The 23,308-nt window shown below is 34.5% G+C and overlaps 1 protein-coding gene across 1 annotated transcript; it reads right to left on the bottom strand.

The window, feature by feature from the left end:
• Positions 1–15,204: 15,204 nt before the first annotated feature.
• Positions 15,205–20,230, bottom strand: RECQI1 (RECQ helicase l1). Its single transcript, XM_088499883.1, has 10 exons — positions 19,941–20,230; positions 19,495–19,838; positions 19,076–19,336; positions 18,794–18,957; positions 18,586–18,682; positions 18,437–18,480; positions 17,619–17,733; positions 17,167–17,520; positions 16,279–16,503; positions 15,205–15,652 (listed from the first exon to the last, which is right to left on the bottom strand). Exons 1-10 carry the CDS (start codon positions 20,074–20,076, stop codon positions 15,542–15,544), a joined length of 1,851 nt encoding a protein of 616 aa, XP_088356009.1. The 5' UTR covers positions 20,077–20,230; the 3' UTR covers positions 15,205–15,541.
• Between the last annotated feature and the right edge of the window lie 3,078 nt (positions 20,231–23,308).

The following is a 23,308-nucleotide window of genomic DNA, read 5'->3' as shown; positions in this document are numbered from 1 at the left end:
TAGTTGGAATAAGCATGAAATTCCTCTGTTATCCCAGATGAAACCAACCAATATGAAAAGCAGTCCACAACTCACTGAAATAATAACATTATAAAATAAGGCAAAAATAAACAAAGCAGATAAATAAAATAAAAAATAAACAACTGAGAAACAGCGATGTAGAAATTACTCTATAATCCTCAATAAAGAGTTATTGGGCATCCACCATAGAACACCTCAAAGAAAGTAGAGAAACAGAACCATAATGCCACCGAACACACTACTAGCAGATAATAAAAGTTTTGCTACCTTAAATAACAGACTAACCTAAGCCCCAGGTTCATTTCACAAGTACACAATCCAAATTCAAACCAGAACAGAAACTCAGTCAACATTCAACACTCATCTTGCTCATGTTCACAAACATCACCACTTTTCACAGCCAACAAAATCACTCAACAGCCAATCAAACCCTAACTAAGCAACAGAAATCAGAGATGAAGACCACTTACCACAGATGACAAACCACGGCCAATGCAGTGAAGCAGCAGCAGCAGCGAAGCACAATCCACAACCAGCGAAGACAGTGAAGCAGAAATAGCGACGTTGAAACAGAACAAGGAGAAGCAAGGACGCCGTGGAGAAGCAGTGAAGCCTCGGAGCGGGGAGAAGCAGCGACGCCGCGGAGAGACTCAGCGACGCCGAAAAGAAGGAGGCAGCGACGATATCGGGAAGAATGGAGTGACGATGATGGTGCGACGATGGTAAGTGGCGATTTGGGGCTTCCTGGTGACTTGCGATGATGGTGCCATTTACGGCTTCATGGAGAGCTGTGGTGCGATGACTTCTCTGATTCTGAGGCGTGGGTTAGGGTTTGGTACGGTGGAGGGAGGAAGCTCTTTGGTTTCGAAGAGAAGGAGGGCTTTCTTATTAGCCTTATTTTTTTGGTGACTACTTATTAGCCTTATTTGCGCTGTTATGTTTCATTCCTTTATTAATTAGGAAAAAATTAATAATCAATAATAGATATATAATATTTATTTTAAAATTATTTTAATTTTAATTTTTTTATATTAATATTTATTATATATTTATAATAAAAATATATAATATTTATTATAAATTTATTTTAGCTATATGTGTTAAAAATATAATATTTTTTATATATTTATAATAATATATAATATTTATAATAAATTTATTTTAATTTTATTTTAATTTTATTTTTTAAAATAATATTTGTTATTTATTTATAAAAATAATTTTTGAGTATTTTATAAATTCAATATTTATAAAAAAATAGTTTCAATTTATATAATTATCTGAAATTATTTTTATTAGTATTGTTTAATTTGTCTAATTATTTAAATAATTTAGAAAATGGTTGTTTCATAAATAATTGTTATAATGGTTGTAAAACCGTTCTTTAAAATAGGCAAAGAGAACGGTTTTATTTGGTTACTATAGCATAATGGAAAAATGAACTTCAACAGCAACACTGTAAAAACCGTTGTCTAAGACCATCTAATGGAACGGTTTTAAAGTGTAGCATTTCGGCAACGGTTTTAATGCGTTTTCTTTGTGCAATTCTTTAAACAACGATAAAAAATCGTTGCTTAAAACCAAATCATGGTAACGGTCATAAAACCGTTCTTTAAAATAGTCAAACAGAACGGTTTTAATTTGTTGCTATAAATTGATGAAAAATTGAATTCAACAGTAACACTTTAAAAAACCGTTGTCTAAACTTATCTAAGAGAACGGTTTTAAGGCGTTGCAAAATTTGGCATTGCTAAAGGCCATATTTGTTGTAGTGAAACTAGAATAATATCTTCAACGGAGGTGATGACTCTTCAATATCCAAAAGCAAAAGCATAAAACTATAAAACTATGAATGTAAAAGAAAACCTAGAGGAAGAGTAAATTCTCTCTAGATTCAGATCTAAAACTAAAAACTATGCTAATGAGAATATGTGTTGAGTCTCTGCACGTTTCCTGGCTCTAGTCTGTATTTCTGGGCCGAAACTGGGTCAAAATTTGGCCCGAAATCGCCCCCAGCATTTTCTGTTATTTCTGCAGATCGCGCATGTCACGCGTACGTGTCAGTCACGCGTACGCGTCATTTGGTGAATTTTCTTGTCACGCGTACGCATCAGTCATGCGCATGCGTCTTCATGCAAACTCCAATCCACGCGTACGCATCAGGCACACGCACGCGTCGCTGCAAATTTCTTCATATCGCGCGCTCGCGTGAGCCATACGTGCACGTTGATGCTTGCTGGTTATCTCCTTAGTTTTTTGTGTTCCTTCCATTTTTTCAAGCTTCCTTTCCATTCTCTAAGCCATTCCTGCCCTATGAAGCCTGAAAAACTTAACACATGGATCACGGCATCGAATGGTATAAAAGAGAATTAAAATATACAAATTAAAGATCTCTAGAAAGGAATTGTAAAATCATGCAAATCATATGAATAAGTGGGTAAAGACTTGATAAAACCACTCAATTAAACACAAGATAAACCATAAAATAGTGGTTTATCAGCTGGTCTTATGGTATTTACATGTTAAACAGAGAATGAAGTTTGCCCTAGACTCAGAAGACTACCCAGAGCATAACTTTTTTGCGGAACATTCACTAGCAGCTCACGAAAAAGTACTCCTGCCTCTAGCTGAAGGGGAAAAGAAGGGGTAAGAACTGGGGAGTTCTTAGTAGGATCGGGGTTATTAGTTAAGTTCATTAATTCTGTGTTGTTTAACAGACAAATAATAGAATACAAAAAAGTAGTAAATAGACAAAGAATATAGAAAAACATTACACAAAAAGATAATACACACAGAATACACAACAGAATACACAACAGAGTAATATGCACAAACAAGGATGATGCATGTCTAGTCCTATGCAGGCCACGAGCTCATGTGTCGATTGACTACCCGCAACCCGACATTTTCTAGGAACAAGTCCTAGATATAGATTTCTGTTGCATCAGTTGTATATTAGTCTAATGGTTGAAGCCACATCAGTTGACTTGAATATACGTACCCGTAGAAAACAGTTCCTGCTACATCAGTTGCTTACCGGTCGTGTGGCCAAAACCACATCAGTTGACTTTAATATGCGTACCCTTGGGAAATAATTCTCAGTTGTGGACATCCCCACTTACATTTTCCTTTTCCTTTTTGTAAACCTTTTTCAGTTTTCTTCTTTTGTTTCACTTCCTTAGCCACTCCTTTCAGTTACCAGTTCTCAATCTCTGTTTCTGATTATTAGGTGGCTTAGTCCTTTCTCTGATCTCTTTTAATTTCTTAACTAAATCATGTTCATTCACTTTCTATTTCTCTTCTTTACTTTCTTAACCAATTTTTAACTTCTCTACTTCTTTATTCTTTCTTTGTTTGTCTCTTTGACTTTTACTTTGCGAACTATTTCAGTTTCGGTGTGAATAATTAACATGTTCCAAGCATAGGTTCATTAAGTCTATGCTGAACCAGTTTAGCTTTTTATATAATACTTAACCCTAAACGCAAATCAAATACTAACAATATTGCTCCTAGATCGCTTCTCTAATCGACATTTATGTTTACCGTTAAAGCTTTACCAACAGTTTCTTTGGTTTTTATCTTTTCTTCAACATTTTATCTTTTTTTTATCTGCTCCTCACTAACATGTTCTTACCACTCCCTAAGTATTTTATGAAGCTAATTATGAGATTCTGAGCTTAAAGTTGTCTTCCTAAGACTTTTAGAAAAAATTGCCTTTTCACCATTATTTTATTATTTTTAATAAAATAACAATAATTAATATTTTATTATTAAATAATTTTTAAAAATATTTATTATGAATTTTTGAAAATTACATTTTTATCCCAAAATTTTATTAAATTATATTTTGACCCCTTAACTTTTGATATTTATACTTTAACCCCCTAAACTTTAGCATTTATACTTTCCTCCCCAAAATATAAAATATTTGCACTTTGACCCCTAACAAGATCAAAGAGCTGTTCTTGAGCATATTCAAAGTTTTTTTCATATTCTTCGTAAATTCTTAAATTCTTTCTTCAAATATGACCCGTTTTTCAATCTTTTCGATGACCGATTTTTACCATAAATCAAATTAAATTAGTAGCCACTAAAACCCCATAATTTCCACTTGATTTCAACACTAATTCATCACCAATTTGAGGCCTATCTTTTGTTTTTCCAGCTGCACTCAAGAACATTTTTATAGCTTAAATATCATCAAATTTTATCAAAATTTTAACAAACTTTCACCAAGAATAACTTATATAAGCAATCAATTTCAAGCATAACCAAATCACACAACAATCATACAACTCAAACACAATTAATCAAGATTAATTTTACCAAACTCTACCTTGATTTGCTGCTCTTTATTTGGCTATCCTTCAAAGTTTTACTAGAGCACTTTTTTCTACTAAATCACATCAAGAACAACATTAATTCCTTAAAACCTCAATTGATCGAATCTTAATCAACATGTTAGGATGGGATTTATAGCCTTAAAATTTCTGAAAATGAAAGATTCTTAGCTCACAAGTTATGTTAAGCAAGAGATCTATAGAGAAACATCAAGAAAACACAAATTTAACAAGGTTTCCTTGTAACCGAACCAAAGAGGAGGATGAGCAGCCATCTAACCTGATTTTAATCCATGAAAAGTGACATAGATTTGAAGAATAAAAAGAGAAGATCACTTTAATCGGTTTGAAATTTTAATTTGAGTTTTGGTTTGGAAGAAATCAAGATTTGAAGTCTTATGTGTTCAAAGTTTTCTCTCTTTTCTTTCTCTCTTATTTTCGGTCGTTCAAGGTGGAAATCAGCAGCTTGGAATGTCTTGGGGGTGAGAAAAAAATGTGCTTGATGTTGATTGGCTAGTTAAGGAGATGGTTAAAAAATATCTCAGGTATATAATTACTAAAACTATATGTATTAGAGAGCACAGTTAACAACATATTTAGATATTAAAATCTGAGCAACTAGTATAGATGATACTAGTAACATTATTAACATGAGAATAAAAGATATATCATGAGGCATCAACATTGCTAAAGTCATTAGAGAATGCTAGTGTTAACCTACACTAGTAGACTGTGAGCTCGGTTAAACTTATCTCCAGTTTTTTAGTAAAATAGATTAAATAATATTATAATATTCCTCAAACATGTCTAGTATTAATATCATAATAATATTATATTATTATTTTTCTTCTCTCACGAATCGAGTCTGGCTTGTCTAACCGAAGCGGCTCAAAAACTAGATTCTTCGTGACTATGTCGTCGAGCTTATCCCAGTGGAGGTGCTAGCTTAGTGATGACATAATGATGATATAGATTGAGATGCTTGATGATATAGCAGAGGTGCTTCCTTTACTGAACTTCTAAAAAATTCTGTTTCTTTAGAAAAGTTTCGTGTATCTAAAAACTAGGTTAATACACTGTCCTTATTCCATCCCCTTTTTTGTTTTAGAAAAAAAAAACCCTAAACCTCCTTTCTGAAGCAGCTTTGCCGTTCGGTCATAGTGCCACCATCTTAACCACCACACTGTTCGAGTTACTACCACGCCGGGAAAATCTTTTACGCTCCCACTGTCTCCAGCTAAGTGAGTAATTAGTTTAGAGTAATTAAATTTATACTATTTTATCTAATTTTCATAGTTATAATTTACACTAATTACATTTTTTATTGTAATTTTTTATTATAAAATTGTGACATGGGTTAAATTTAGAGTAATTAGTTTAGATCAATTAGATCATTTTTATTTCTAATTAAGACATAGAATTTTAATTCTCGTTTATAAATCATATGTTGTGAAATTGTGATATATGGTTAATTTGCTTTGTTTAGAGTAATTAGAATTTAAATTAGATTTGGTCAAGTTGGTTAATTAAGTTAGTTTAGATAAATTAGGATAATTCGTTAGATAAATTAGTTTATGATTTAGTTTAGAGTTGAAGTTAGACTAATTTAAACTTGAATTTAGGAAAATTAAGTTAACTTAGTATTAATTAGTGTTTTACATTAATTTAAGTTAACTTAGTTTAGTTTATATTAATTAATTTTACAAATGTTATTAATTTTTATATTTTACTAACTTTATTTAAATTTTAGGATATTTTGTTGTCGTGTAGTTTTAATCGTTGGTTGTTTGTGTTGATATATACATAAGTTGTTTGTGCAGTACCGAGGTTGATTTTTTATCTCTAAATATGCTAAGTTATTTAAATTTTATTCCGAACTTATTTTTCCTAGGATAGAGTTTTAGAAAAAAAGTGAAAAAAAGTTGTCTAGTGGCAACTTCTCGAGTACCTTGTTTGCTAGAAAATTGCGGAGTAATAAGGGGATGCACATTAAAATGACTAGGATTTAATGTTTGCTTGAATGTATGTTTTTTTAATTTATGGTTGCAACTGTTTCCTTTGTGAAAATTGATAAATTTTTTTTGTGGAGATCTTTAAATTAAGAAAAAACTCTGCCAAATTATTATTAAAATTGTTCAAACACATGGTTGGTTTGTGAAAACTTTTACATTTGGTAGAGGTTTCTAATTATAGATAAAACTTTGCTGAAATTTTTTAAAAAATTAATAAGTTGTGTTGTTGGTTAAATTCTAGGTTGTTTGTTGCAAAATAATTTCAAGTCATCGTTTGTGGATATATGATAAGGATAACGGTCAATCGGAGGGGTTAAAACCTGAGTTCTTTGAGGGGTTGATCAGTTTGTTTGCATGTGTCTTCAACATGAAATTGTTTGAGTCTCAATGGGTGTATAGGTGTCCATGTTATAAGTGTCGAACGACTAAGTGGTTAGGACCTTCGGATGTAATTCTTCACCTTTAATAAGGGGTTCAATGATGGGTATTGGGTGTGGGCTAAACATGGAGAAGTTGATGAGCAAGAAATCAATCAGTCTGCATCGAATTTTAATAGGTCTAAGGGTCGATCAAGAAGGGTTAATTTGGTTAGAAAAGTGAATATGGAAGAGGATAATTGGGAGGGTAAATAGGGGAGATATAATAAGATGGTATTTGATGCATGATGTATGAGCATCTTATACCCATTTTTTGCTTATTTTAAGTTAGAATTTAACGAGTTTAAGTACATTTTAGTGTTAAAATCCTTCTTGGATGCTACTTTGAGTTGTTTTTATATTTTGATTATTTCAAGTAAAATTCGGATCAATTTGGCAAAGTTTTGTGCAAAAAAAAAGAGAAGTTTTGAAACTGCCACCAGGGCGCTAAACGCCAAGCTAGCGTTTAGCGCCAGCAACTCAGCGAGACTAGAAGTGTTCTACCCCCTTTTGGGTGCTAAACAACAAACCTGACATTTAGCGCCAGGCAATCTGGATCTCACCTCACTCTTGGAGCATCTTTAGTTGGACCTAGCTTTTAATTGTTATCTTTTATCTTACTTTAGTTATTTTTATTTACAAATAAATCTTTTAGGTTTAGAAATTATTATTTTATTTTAGATTCAAATCAAATTAGATTAGATATAAAAGGAAAAAGATTCACCCTTTAGGGGGATCTTCTCACTTCCGCACTCTCACATTTTTTAAACCCTAGTTTTCTCTCTGAAGTATGAGCCACTAAACCTCTTCAATTAAGGCTAGGAGTTCTGTTTATTTATATGGATTGAGACTGTTACTTTTCTATTTTAATTAATATATTGATTCATTTTCAAGGATTACCTTCGTTCTTCATTTTATGAATCTGGGTAGATCGGAAGAATGACCCTTATTCTATATGCGTTTTTGTGACCCTTGGAAGAGGATCTCACCTGAACAACAGCTTGAAAGCAAATTCATCCTAAATCGTTAATTACTTGAACTAATCAAGATACATGACATATAATCCTCTTAGCTTTGGATAATTAGGATTTTTGTGGCCTTAAACTAGAATTGAACTTAACCCTTTAATCGAAATTAAGTGACCAAGATATTAGCGGTTAACTAGGTTAGAGGAGACTAAATCACTACGACATTAGGATTTAGTCAATTATAGTTTGCCATAAATTGAATCTTTCATGATTAAAATAGTTGGTAAGAAAACTTAATCCGGAAAAGTAAACATCTTCGATGCCTTAACTGCCTTCTCTTATACATTTATCACTATTCTTATTGTTTGCGTCTTCTACTCTTTGAATTACTGTTTAATGTTTTTGAACCCCAAACATCATTTTCTACTTGCTTGACTAAGAAATCATTCAACCATAGTTGCTCAATTCATCAATCCTCATGGGATCGACCCTCACTCACCTGAGGTATTACTTGGTATGACCCGGTGCACTTGCCAGTTAGTTTGTGGATCTAGAAAATCCGCACCAATGCAATCATTGTTAATATTATGGAAAATGTTAAATAAGGGCCTAACTTGGAAGCAAAGAAATTATATGATTTGTTAGAATCTTCCGTACAACTGCTATTTGAGCGGTGCATTCATTCAAAATTGTCTGCTGTATTAGAATGATGAGTATTAAATCTTTGTCAAATCATATCCAAGAGTCTTTTGATAAGTGGGCCACCCTTTGTAATGAATTATTACCCGTTGGGAGTATTAGCATCCCTCGGAGCCATTATAAGGCAAAGAAGCTAGCTTCAAAATTAAGTATAAATTTGGTAAAAATTGATTGTTGCTCGAATGGTTGTATGTTGTATTATAAGGGGATGTAGACTTCACTGCTAGCAAATCTTTTGATATACCGAGGGTAGAGAGAGAAAGGATTGATAAATGAAGGTTAAAGAGAGTTCCAAACAAAGGTTGCACTACTTGCCCCTAATCCCTAGACTAAAAAGATTGTATGCCTCAATGAGTTCGACCCTTCGCATATGGCATAGTAACATCAAGAGAGATGATGGTTTTATGACGCACCTGTCACACGGAAAGGCTTGGAAGCACTTTGATCAAGTCCATTCTATATTTGTGAGCGAGCCTAGAAATGTAAATTAGCTTTATGCTCTAATGGGTTTGTATTGAACTCTAATTTTCGTAACATGTACTCTTGTTAGCCTATTATGGTGACTCCTTATAACCTACCTCCCAAAATATGCATGAAGGAGCTATACATGTTCTTAAATTGTATCATACCCAATCCAAGTAACCCAACAGCCAAAATTGATGTATTTTTGTAACCCTTGGTGGATGAGTATAATGAGTTGTGGATTGATGATGTAGAGACATGTGATATTTTAACTAAAATAAACTTTCAAATACATGTTGTGTTGATGTTGACATCAATGACTTTCTTGCATACGATATGCTATCTGGCTGGTCCACTCAGAGAAGGATATTGTGTCCTATTTGTATGGAGAATACAAGGTTATTTTGGCTGAATATGGGGTTAGAAATTTGTGGTTCGATTGTCATTGAAGATTTATTAAGTTTGATCATTCCTTTCAACATAACAAGGACTTGTTTAGGAAGAATAAAATTGAATAATAAGAGACACCCATTTGGTTGAGTGGTTTAGAAGTGTGACTTCGGGTCAGTAGTATCCCAATATCATCGATAATTGGGCAAGGTTGAGAATTCTGGGATATGGAAAGGAGCATAATTAAAAAAGATGTGTTTGATAACATCATACACATGGTAATGGATGATATGCTAACAAATGATAACTATAAGGCTATGTTAGATTTAGTTATCATTTGCAGGCGACAGATCTGAATTTAAAGGGACTTAACAACGGACAGTGGTCTAAACTAAAGGCTATATGTTCTCTAACAAAGGATCAAAGAGAAAATATTTTTAGGTGGATTAGGGGATTGAGGTTTCTCAATGGTTACGCCTCTAACTTGGGTAGATGTGAAAACGTCTCGCAAGATAAGCTTGATGGGTTGAAGAGTCATGATTGTCACGTTTTTATGGAGTTGTTGCTTCTTGTTGTCTTTAAAGAACTCTTTACCAACGTCTAAAAACTTCTCACAGCTCTAAGTGGGTTCATTAGGGAGTTATGTACTACAAAACTTAGGATTGATAATCTTATGGGCATGGAAAAGAACATTCACATCATACTTTGTAGGTTAAAGAAGATATTCGCCCCAAAAATTTTTGATGTGATAGAATACTTAGCAATCCACCTACCATATGAAACAAGAGTGTGTAGGGGATTCAGTTTAAGTGGATGTTTCCTTTAGAGAGGTTGATTTGGTCATTCAAGAAAACTATGAAAAATAAAGCCGGATTGAGGGTAGCATCTGCGAAGCATTTTTAGCCAAAGAGACATTCGCATTTTGCTCCTTATATTTTGAATCTCATGTTGAATCACAGAGAACAAGAGTTGGAAGGAATTATGAGAGGAGAGAATCCTCGTCAAGCGGACCAACATTCCAATCTTTGTTTAGGAATGAGTTGCAATGGGCACAGTTAGTGAATATTGGTTAGAGAATAAGGAAATTGAGGTCGCACATGTAATGACCCAACTATTGACACATCATGACCAATGTCAACGGCTAGATGCTACTCATCAGAGGAACCTACAGAGATCTAGACTCAGGAGAATAATATTATATACATATGAGCCTGATAAGAGACAATTTTTGTATGGTTCGGAATCAATCAAAACTAGAATCAATTCGTTAGTAGCATAGTCCAAACCAACAATAAATTCTCTTAATCAAATGTTAAACTCAAATTAAAATAACCGAGAGTAATTAAACCTCGGGTCGTTCTCCTTAAGAATTGCAATGAAGTGTCCTATTATTATATATGAGACATTGGGGGTTGTGAATGCAAGAGAGAGCAAGCAATGTAAATGGTAAGAAATTAAAGTGCAAAAAGGTAACTTAGCATGCAAGAAATTAAGAGTCAAAGCAATTAAAACAAGAAAAGGGAATTAAATGCTAAGAAGGTCTCTTGGAAAGAAGTGGGTAATTAAGGATCCATCTCCTAGTTGTGGACCACAAACATGGTAATTGTGTGTGAATTAATCCCAATTAGTCAACCCTACATCGAGGATAAGTCAACTAGGCATAATTAATTTCAATCCACAAGTCCTAATCAACTCACTAATTAACTTAGTGAAAGACTAGTGTGAGTGGAAATCAAATTAATTAACAACCCTCACACAATGTGGAATGGACATCCACAACTCAAGTTCACCCAAACCACACAATTTCTCAACCAAGAGTGAGAAAAACTATACAAAAACCCAACCAAGCATTTTGTCAAACACTTGGTGGGTGTGAAAATAAAGCATGGTAAAATAACAAGAAATATAAATTCTACAACTACCAATTGCAATAAAATGATAACAACAACTAAAGGAAGCAATAAATGGCATAGAAACATAAATTGCATTAATTGAAAATCAAAATGACAAGAGTGTTCATAAACATAAAAGAACAAAAGAAATGAAATAACAAAATAGAAGGAAAGAACAAATATGCAATAACAATAAATGATAAGGAAAAGTAAATGAAAGAAAGAATTAAAAGTAGAAATTGCAAGTAATTAAACTAAAAACCCTAGGTTCTAGAGAGAAGGGGGAGCTTCTCTCTCTAGAAAATGAACTACATGACTAAAATCTAACCCTAATTGCTCCCCCCTTTATCCCTCTTCAATTTGGCTTGAAATAGCTTCAAAAATGAGTTGGATTGGGTTTTGGGGACCCAGAAATCACCCCCAGCGGTTTGCAGTTAATGAGCTCACGTGCCAGGACCTGTGCGGATGCACAGACGTGTGCGTCCGCACACTTGCTGTTTTCTGACCTGTGCGTACGCACAAGTTGTGTGTGTACGCACACATAGACTTATGTCCACTATGACAAATTTCATATCATTTTGAAGCCCCGGACGTTAACTTTCCAATGCCGCTGGAACTGCCTCATTTGGATCTCTATAACTCAAGTTATGACCAATTTAGTACCTAGAGGTCAGGATGGACAGCTTTCCAAATCCTTCATTTCTTGAATTCTTCCACTTTGTATGCTTTCCTTCCACTTTCTCAAGCCATTCTTGCCTTCAAAACCTTAAATCACTCAAGCAAACATATCAAGGCATCAAATGGGAGAAAAGTGAATTAAAATTGGCTATTTAAGCATGAAAAGCATATTTTTCACAATTAAGCACAATTAGGAAAGAATTCATAAAAGCATGCTATTTCAATGGATAAGTGCAAGAAAAGTCAATGAAATCCACTCAAATAGAGCAAATAAATACCATAAAATGTGGATTCATTAGAGCCTTTAGTATTATATTGGAGTTAATCAAACGTTTGTAAGTCATAACTGTAACTGTCTCAATAAACTGGGCTTAAAGCATGAATCATCTAATGCAAAAAGTGTAAATAAAACATTGTCATACATCATTACCCATACTAAAAGAAATATATAAATCAAGTATTTTCAAAGTACATGTCCAGCGTCATAAGAAAACATAATTACTATATATCAGAATATATATATGACCAAAAGACATCTCCTACTTTAACCCACACAAGGATTTCTTAGACTAAAACTCGAACTATCGCGAAGTTAAGGAGATCCTAATCCTCAAAAAGACTATCAAAAGTGGGGAAGAATACTGCTAAGAAACGAAGGTCATGACAAGATGAAATGTCCATCCAAAATACCCAAAGCTGCCGACTCAAGGATGATCATCAAGGGATTCTCCTAGTACTCTTCCTACCTTCCCAGAATCCGAACCATCAGAAGTTAAGTCCACCTCCAATTGGTCTACCCAAGAAGGTATCTCCTCAAAAGGCTCGACCTCCAATGAACTAAAGGGCGCATCCTGAACTACAACGACATAATGTCCCTAAGGGTCATCAAGCATAGGACCAACTGAAGTGCCAGAATCATCTCAACCTCGGCCAGACCCTCTTCCCACTCTGGTAGGAGTTATTCTACTAGAGGATGTACGTCATATACAGGGTCCATCTAATTGAGATGGTATGCAAAAGGAAACTGACCAGGGCTCGGATGTTACTCTGATAGAAAGAACTTGTAGGACATGTCAGGGCTAAACCCCACACTATGTATAGAGTGCAAAAAGCCACGATCGCATAAAGCATAGATGCATGTCTTCGATATTCCCCACATGAAGACTCTTCCCTACTCGAGGTATTTATAGCTTAGCATGAAGGATATTTCAAAGAATATCACTGCCGATCCACAGATGTGGGAGTAAGGGCGTGAGAACCTATGGTTTCCAATAGGGTGAACGGGAAAAAAAAAAGGGAATCTTAGGACATTTGTCTCCAAGTTTTTATTGGGAAAAATAGAATACAAGCATATAATATGCAAAAAAAAAGAGAAAGAGAAAATCAAATACAAGCATAAAGAGTCTAACAATAACCAAACACAGTAAATGCAGATGCGCAAATAACATGATGCATGCCTATTCTTATAGCAGGCCATGAGCTCATGTGTCGATTGCCTATCCGCAACCCGACGTTACTTAGGACTTCACCTGAATATGGTTTCTCAACTCAGTCAGTCATGCACATCATAATCATAATAATTTGCTAGTTGAGAAATGTGCGCCTGAAAGAGAAACAACTTTTGGTGGGCATCCCCATTTGGCTGGGGAGAGGTATAATGAGCTCCTCGCACACATGGCAGAAAGGGATGCTCGCATACTTGGCAAAGAGAGATGATTGCAATACGAAAACAGAGTCCCTGAGGTATGAGCTTAGGTAGGAGTTGGAGTAGATCCAGTGGATGCGACTCCAAATGGAAGTCTACTATGACCAGATGCGCACTAGTGGCAGCGCTGCTGTTGGAGGAGCCCCTTGTCCTCTGCACAGGCACCAGGACAGGTACCAACACACTACCTAAACTACTGACTCAGCAGAATTAGGGGGGCAACAATGAAGATTATCAAGACCCATAGTGGTTAAGGTTTTATTTTTCTTTCTTTGATAGTATTAGTAGTTTATCTGTTTGACTTTTTCTTATGTACATTTGTTATTTCAGATTATAATTGACTATTTTTATTAAAAATACCATTTAATTTTCATTAATTCGATTTGACTATTAATTCTTAACATATTGATGATGATATATCAGGTTATAACAAGTATTTTAAATAGATGTTGCCTTGGCATCTTTAATAACTTTTTTTAAGGTTTAAATAATTTGTTGTATAGAACCAATTTTTAATGGGTATAACTTTAATAGAAATGCCAGTATCTTCATCTTTCATAAATAAAAATGGTAGTTTACTCTGAATATTTTAAATTAATTAATAAAAGAAAAAATATATTATTACATTATTAGAAAAAAAATAATATTATTACATGCATTAAATATAATTTATATAAATTGTACTACAATCATATATAATTTTTTAAATTAAAGAATTAAATTATTATATAACAATTGTCATAATTACTAAATCATGTTCTGACATTTAATTTAGTATATTATTAAATGAAAAATTATCTAAATTTTTTATATATATATTTTCAATAATGCTAGGGAACCAAGAGGGTACCAGCTAAATGACTCTGGGTGAATCCAAAACCTCTACGTGGATGGTGCTTATGTTAGGCATTAGGATGTTTCTTCTACTAAGTATCAGAATATTTCTTTTTCATACTAAATAGATGTTCTTTTATATATTTTATAAAATTTTTTATATACTAAGAATCGGGATTGTTGGAAGTTCCGTAATCCTCGCCCTTATTTCTCCAACGTATCATTCGAAATTTTAATTTGAGGTGAGAAGCAATTAATATCAAATATTATAAATTAAAAACAAATAAAATTAATTAAATATAATTATAAATTAGTTAATTTGTTTACTTTTTAACTAATCATATCTTGATTCCATATACATTTCCATATATTTTTTTTAAAATATGTTCTTATTAAAACTATCAAAGTAACATTTAAACATAAAGTTTGGAATTTAAAGTTAAATACCTCTTATTAAGTTTGAAATTAATGAATACTCGTGACCTAAGTTACTTTCTCTTTCTTTTAAGTTTTTCTCATTTTCTTTTACACTTCGAAAGTGTATTATAGGAAAACCCCATTTGCTCTGTTTTTTGTCCCTTTGGACACTTGTAATCTTGTCAATTTTATGGATTGCAATTTATCTTTTTAGAAAAAAAAATAAATTCACAAGTCCTCTCACTTAAAAGTTAAAACACTTAATCCGGAGCTAAAAAACAAAAGATTTTAAAAAATAAAAATAAAATACAGTAAGGATTGAATTGAAAAGAATATCAACATGCCAAGAAATGAAATTAAGCGAAGAGGCTGCAAAAAAATTCCAACTAAAAAGCATTTAAACTTAGAAATAATCAAATTACATCCTCAGTACATTAAGTCATTAATAAGATATACATGTAAAACACTAATAATGATTAGAGATAATCCGGAAGTAATCACCAAAAAGGAATTATCTGAAAGTAATTAATTGCAATGTCGAGAGTAGAATTCACAACTTCTAGAAATAGGAACAACTTGCTACGCAAAATGCAAATCTACAATAGAGATATACAAATAGAATAACTAGCAAAAACAAAAAGCTTCCAAGGTACACTGTTCCAGAGTTTGTTAGAATATCATACTCGAAAATTGAATGTAACAACAACTCATAGTGCAGTGTTGAGACAGTTATCACATGGATTAGATCCATACTTGCAGCCTTTTCTGTCAAAAGATTCTCCGAAGTGTTTGAGTAAAGTTTGTCTCCGACATTCAACCTAAAACATTGAAAAAAATAAAGGATATACACTTTGGCATATATAAAACCCCTTTTTGCACTTGGGGTAGCTTGGTACACCGTAAAGTGATGAATTCATGCTTTACGATAGGAAACAATGATGTCATCATATAATAGCTAATCAAACTTAAGGAGACAATGCTTAATTGTTTTGTTGCAATTATATGAGAAAGGTTCAATTTATGTTTTTTGTAAATTAAGAGGGCTCAAAACGAATTTCACTAAACCTTGGGGCAAAGCAGTGTACTTTGTTCTTATTCTTTTACTCCCATTGGGGTTAATAGTGAAAGTGGTTTCTGAAAGATCAGGCATGCACCAATTTGATACTCGAAAAAATCAAACGCCTTAAATTGCTTCGTGAAAAATATAACCGAGTCAAATTGATTTTTTGCCAGTTAGATAATGACACATGGTATAAGTCATTTTGTATCTGTCATCGTTTAAATGACAAAAGAACCAATTCGATTCATTAGGTGTCTTATATTTCAACGAAAACCAAATTAATGTACATGTGAGAGGAATCATTTTGACTAATTATCCTATTTTCAAAGGTGCTATAAATTGACTAAAGAAAAAGATGCTGAAATATAGCGGAGTTTGCCTTGCCTTAAGTTCACAGTACTGTTGCATCTTTTTCGCTTGATCCATTGCTGTCTTAAAGCTCTCCTTTTTATATCCTTGACCATTTCTTATCATGCATACTACTCGGCTGAAATCCTTCTTCTGGTACAATACAATGCAAACTGCAGGAAGATTATCCCTTCCGGCCCTTCCTGATTCTTGATAATAACTTTCAACTGATTTTGACATTGTATTATGGACAACGAAGCGCTGAAAGCATATAAGAAAAAAAAGAACAATTTGAGTAACAAACTTAAAACTGAGACACCACTAAAAGAATCCAACTTTCTGGTGCAGTAAGTTGCTCAACAGATTGCAATTCATACAACATTTTTAAAGTCACATGTGCTTACATTTGCCCCGCCAATCATCCAATGTTAAACTAGTGCACATATGGTATATTTTAGTGTATTATGCAGATTCTACCTATAATGCTGAGAGATTTATGTTTATATTTTCAACTTGATCTTAACCGGGATGGATAAGATGATCACTGTAATAATTGTGGAAATGGTCATTTTTGTTTTAAAATTTAATTCTTTCAATCATGAATGCGAGAAAAGAGAAGACTTTGTATGAAAGCAAGAGAGTCCCAGACAAAGGATTTTGGCAAATTCTAAATTAGAAAAATGCTATGCTCTCTACATGGAGGCTGGTTCTGCTATCTCATTATATAGAGATCCTTCCTTAAATAGTAGTATGTAGCAAATTAATCATTGACCTTCATTTTTATTTCACATATATAAATAACTAAATATCAACTATCAACCTGAAAACAATATTTTCAATAGTGCTTCTCTGTTAGATTTCTAAGAAAATTGCTCAGAATGTACAGCAATATCATAATAATTTGAAAAAAGCTTATCAACTTACAACATCAGATTTGTCTATCCCCATTCCGAAAGCAATAGTTGCACAGACAACATGAACCTCTCCATCATGCCATTTCCTTTGAACAGCAACTCTTTGGCGGGCAGCCATGCCAGCATGGTAATACGCTGTTTTAGTCTGACATGTCTCATTCAAAAATTTTGAGACCTCGACACATTCACTTTTCGAGAGGCAGTAAACAATTCCACACTGATTCCTGAAACGATCCACTAGCAGCTGTCCCAGCTGCTTCAGCGGTTCCTTAGTCTTTGCAATCACTTCATACTTTAAGTTTGGTCTGTCAAAACTTCTTTCAAGAACAAGTGCATGGGGGATTCTTAAAGCATTCAAAATGTCCTGAAACAAGATACAATTAAAAAGGGGGGGGGGGGGGGGGGTTGGTTACTAAAGGCTTGATTGCATTGTCCATTGTAGCAATCTGGTATTATGATTACCTCACGAACTGAGTGGGTTGCAGTTGCTGTCAATGCCATGACAGGTACACGAGGAAAGTTTTGCTTAAGTGATCCTAATCCACGGTAGTCAGGCCGGAAATCATGTCCCCATTGGCTGGACATGATAGTTTGAATTAAAGAGTAGTTAATAATAGATATAGTAGAAATTGATAATAACTAGTAGAAAACTGCAGTGAAACACTACAATGCAAGAGTCGCACAGCATCAACAACCTTTATCCCAACACCATTGAAGCAGGCCTTAACTAGTCGGGCAATTTAGCTACTGGGTATAACATTTTAGCAGCATTTTTCACCAAGCTGATTTACAGTTATGGAAGTGGAAATAAGGGGAACAGTCTAGAAAATAAAAATACTTCAGCCATTAGATACCAATTGCTAACCCACTCAAATATTATTTATTTATTATCAATTTAGGTTGAAGAGTTGTGAACTTAAGGAAGGATCATTTTAAGACCCTTAAACCAGATAACAAAAGTTCCTGCTTCAAATTTGTGTCCTCACCATATCCAAGTGTTACCATAATCAATTTGTCCATATTCAACTTTATTTATGGCCGCCATGAGAGCTTAACTTAAAATGACATTTTATGAACGGTGCACTCCAATGGTAGTTAAAATTTTGGTGCTTGTTCATACTGGATGATCATTCAGTCTATATATGAGAAACATAATGGTAAGTACTGCTTCAAGAGCGAATGATCAATGGCAAGGTTGCATCTCTCAAATTTTATACTATTGCAGTTATTGATAAACAAAGTAAAATCACTAAAATTGCAGACAAAAAGCAAAAGAATACCTAACACAGTGTGCTTCATCAACAACAAAACCTGCAAGTTGTCCCTGTAATGTAAGGGATCACCAGCAAAATTTCCGCATCAGATATTTACAAGCTAGAGCTCTGCAACAATGGTTTCAGAAATTGTAATCAAATCATGAAAACTTAACCTTGCGATGCAGGCATTTAAGAATCTCAATAAATGGTTGGTTGCCAGCAATTCTCTCAGGTGTCACATACAATAGCTTGCAAGATGGTTTGTCTTTCCTAGATACAAGAATACTAATGTTAGGCTACATAAACACTAAAGCAATCATTAATGATTAATCTAATGGCATTTCTTTCAATATGATACACATCAACCGTGTTCTGTCTTGCCTTAGCTCTTGGAGGACAGCTGCTGCTTGGGAAGCAGTTTGTTGAGAATTTAAGAAAGTAGCAGGTATACCAAACTTAAGGTTTAGTGTGATTATCTGATCCTGAATGAGTGAAAGTAAGGGAGATATAACTACTGTAACACCTGGTTGAAGTGTTGCTGGAAGCTGTAAGCATAAAATAAAACACTTATTTTTAAAATTGAAAAGAATATCGAAATCACAGACATTTAGTCTTTTTGGGGATTATGCAGGAAAGAATAAGGTTACAGGAGAAAGAAATGACCTGATAGCATAGAGATTTACCACCTCCAGTAGGCATAAGGATAAAAGAATCTTGCTTTGCCAGAGTTACTTTGCATGCTTGATGCTGCAATGGTCGAAATGCCCTATTACCAAAGATAACGACATTTGCCAATTCAATATCATCTAGAGCCTGCAATTCGTCATAGCTAAGAGTATTATTTTCTTCCTTTGATGCTGAGTAGAATTTTGTTTTGCTGGATGTGGATGAAATTGAGCCTTGAGTGATGCCACTTCTGCAATCCTATAAGATTTTAACTATTTAATCTTCCATCAATAGAGTCATATAATACCCATCGCAGAGTCTAGCTTGCACCAAAAAATTTAAAAAGAAAGTATAACAGCCCATGGGCCTTTGTTCCACTTCTCATCAACTACTTGAGCATAGTTCATAGTTCATACCATTGATTTCGCAGAAGCAGGAGTGACACAATTCCCTCTTCCCATCAGAAAACTGAAATCCACATCCTCATCTTCATCCTCCTCGCTCGAAACCAACTCCACCACTTTCCCCTTCTGCTTCTGCCGCCAAGGCGAATCATCAGTCGCATCAACGCAGAAAACCTCACCATCACCACCACCACCAACACCAGTCTTGTGAAGCACCTGAGTCAATGCACCACACGCCTCCGATTCCAGTCCCTGCAAATCATCCCATTCTTCTGCATCTTCCATCGACTCCGCCAACGCCGCAATAAAATCGTCGCCGCAGTGCTCCACCGTGATGAAATCCCGACCATCCTCCCCTTAAAAATAATAATAATAATGGGAAAAAAAAACTAATTAGTATCAGTTGTTCATAGAAAAAATCATTTAAAAAAGGAAATTATGATAAAGGATGTGTGAACCGTAGAGGTCGATGAGGCGATGGAGGCATTTGGTGGCGGAGGGTTGGTCGAAGCCGAAATCGAGGGCTAAGCTAATCAAGCGAGCTTTTTCCAACTCGAGATCGTGCTCTTTCTCTTTGGTGTTCATGCGACCCATTTTCCGCTCCACTTTCCTTCGGATTTTGTGCTTCAACTTTTATGCTTAGCTCATTAGCTCTTCTCAGTTCCCGCGCTATTTTGTGCTATTCGAGCTTTTGCCTTTTCATTTTTTTTAAATATATTTTCTTTCCCTCGCTAGTTGCTTAGGCCTTAGAGGAGTCAGGAACCGTTCAATGTTGACTCGATTTAATTATATGAGGGCCTCGAATAAACTACTAAAATAGTAGGCCGAGGAGTGCTAGGGGCCAACAACTTTTGTGTTTTGTAACTATTAATTAGTCATCAATAGTATTTTTAATGGTGTGAGGTTACATCCAATGGTGAGAGATCACTTACTTTTCTTTTGATGGTTAAGTGCTGGCCACAAAATACAAAAGTTGCTGGTCCTCTAGACTTTCTCTAGTAAGCCTAATCGCTCAAAAGGAACAAGGCCCTGTTTTTTCTTTTATAGAGATAAATACTAAATCGATATTCAAAAGATTTTAACGTTAATAAAATGGTACTTATCTTTGTTGTTGATAAAATAATTTCTAAAAGATTTTAAAATTTGACAAAAGTAACCAACCATCAATTAAGTTATTTGGAATTAAGATTTAGGAGTGACATGTCAGTTAACAATTATCATAATTACAAAATTTATCTACTTTTAATTTTTATAATTTTAAAAACACCCCAATTTTAATTTTTTAAAACCCTAATTCCCTTTCTTCTGAAACTCTCGTCTCTTCCTCTTCTTCAGCATCCTCCTCTAATTTTCTTCTTCTTCCCTAATAAACTCCTCTTTATTTTCGTTTATCGCTGCCTCTACCTTCCTCCTCCTTCTTCCTCCGACCAACTTCCTACTCTGGCTTACTACAACAGCGTCGCCATCCTTCTTCCTCTTCTTCCCTCTCTTCTAACCAAAGATGCTTATCTGCGACTCAACCCCTTTTTCCTCAAGACTCAACCATTTTTTCATTTCTCTTTTTTTTTCTTGACCCAGTGATTGTGATGCTACTATGACTGTTGAGCTCATGATGGGTGGTTATAGAAACTGTAAACCCGAGTAGTTAGTGAATAATTAATTAATTAATAAATTAATTATTAATCAAATAAATTAGAAAATAGAATTTTATAGTTTAATGTGGTAGAATTAATTAAAATATAAATTTTAACACCAATTTTAAAGAAATTGGTCCAAGATTGAGCCGAACAAGTCAAACCAGGCGAACAAGGCCCATATTGGGCCCATGGCCCATAATATATAAACCAAACAGCCACCATTCTCCTTCATTCTTGCCACTTTCACGCTGAACACAAGGAGAGCAAAGGGGGAAGAACAAAACCCTTGTTCTTGAATTTGAATTTCAAATCCTTGTAACTTTTGATCCGAAGCTCCGATTGATGAGCCGTCAGTGGTCATACGTTTGTCTCGGAGTCCTCTTCATTTCTATCCAAAAAAAGTGGTAAGAAACTTTGTATATTATGCCCAGTTTCTTTTTCCCTTTCTGAATTCGCGTTTTAGTGTGAGTATTGAGTGATTTTGGTGATTTGATGATTTAGGGGTATTCTAGCAGTGGATAATTGTTGGATTTTGTCTAATTAATCCATGGGCAAGGTAAGGAATCATTACTTCCCTTCTAATTTGTCAATTCATTGAGATTAGGGTATTGAAGATTTGTATGTATATGGAATTATATGGTATTAGGTTGTATATATGTGAAATTGAAGTCAAATTGGTGAAGTGGTATACTTGAATTGGAACTTTTGGTGGATGGAACCTATAACACTTGATTTGGAACCTTGGAGGCTTGAATTGAGATGTTTGAGCTTGGGGAGGAATCGGCCAAGGTATGGTTTTGGTTTCTCGTATATAATATGTACGGTGTCATGAAAACTTAGGCTAGACGACCTAGGATAAGTTGAATCTTGTGTTGGATACATATTATGTTAGTTGATGTGTTATGTTTGATTAATGATTATTGTTCATGAGAAAAGTTGATGATGGTGGAAAGATGATATTTGAAGTGTATGATGATGTAGGTATTGATGAGTATGTATATTGTTATACTGAACTTGAATTGTTGGTTATGTTCATGATGATGTATATTAAAGATGTTGTGTTGAACTTGGGTTGTTGGATTGGAAACTTGATGAAGATGATAAATTAGTATATTGAGGACTGATGTGATGTAGTTGAGTTTGGTTTTGAGTTACTATGGTGGGTCTTGGTAAGTTTTAAAGGGATTGGAATTTTTGAAGGTTTTGGAATTAAGGTTTGAAGTGTGTGTAAAAGTGATTGTGGCCCCGAGTAGTAGGCAGTGGCGATGTCCACTTGCTCTGGGTATGAGATAGGGAAGAAGAGTTATGAGACATAAATTTAATTATGGAGTTTTGAATGAATATATGTTTGTGATACCTGGGTAGTAGCAAGGATGGTGGTTTGTCCCGCTTGCTCCAGGTCAATGTTTGAGATTTGATAACGATGATGCTTGATTTAAACTGTTTGAATATATGTTTGAGATACCAAGACAGTAGCGAGGATGGTGGTTTGTCTCTCTTGCTTCAGGTCAGTGATTGTGACGCCTGGGTAGTAGCAGTAGTAGGAGATTATTCCACTTGCTCCAGGTTGAGCTTCTAAACACTCGCCTGGATAGTAGCCACAGTAGTGGTTATTCCACTAGCTCTGGGTTAAGCGGGTAGTAGCAAGGGGGTTGTAGCTCAAACCCACTTGCTCTGTATGGGTGTTTCTGTCCATGGTTAGCTTTCAGAACGTGTCAGGTTGGCTATATAACCGACAGATGATATCATCAACCGTAGGATAGGCATGCATCATATGCATATTGTTTGAATTGCTTGCTTGTGCATTAATTGGGATTGCCTAAGTGATTATAATATGCTATTTGTGATATTTGCTATATGTATTACTTGTATCCTACCTATGTTTGCCATTTTCTATTTGTTTGTCTTTGTAATTTCACCGGAGATGGAGGAACGGAGGGAAGGCAGAGAGATTTAAGGTGCACTGGTGAATTTGGTGAGTGGATTGTAATTTGAGAGATTAAGTTAGAATTGAGTTAGAACCTTAAGAACCTTAGATAACTACCCCTGTTTATGGTTTCCGTCTTTCATTCTTTAAGATTTATAATTTGAGTGTCAAAGTTCTAGGATCGCCTCTGGCTTTTTTGAGACCTTATTTATTATATATGTGGACACCTTAACCATACTGAGAACCCCTGGTTCTCACCCCA

The sequence above is a fragment of the Arachis ipaensis genome, chromosome B9 (assembly GCF_059453495.1).
Source record: "Arachis ipaensis isolate K30076 ecotype BB chromosome B9, ASM5945349v1, whole genome shotgun sequence".
Classification (NCBI taxonomy): Eukaryota; Viridiplantae; Streptophyta; class Magnoliopsida; order Fabales; family Fabaceae; genus Arachis; species Arachis ipaensis.
The sequence above is the reverse complement of the archived record's forward strand: the minus strand, read 5'-3'. Positions and strand labels throughout refer to the sequence as shown.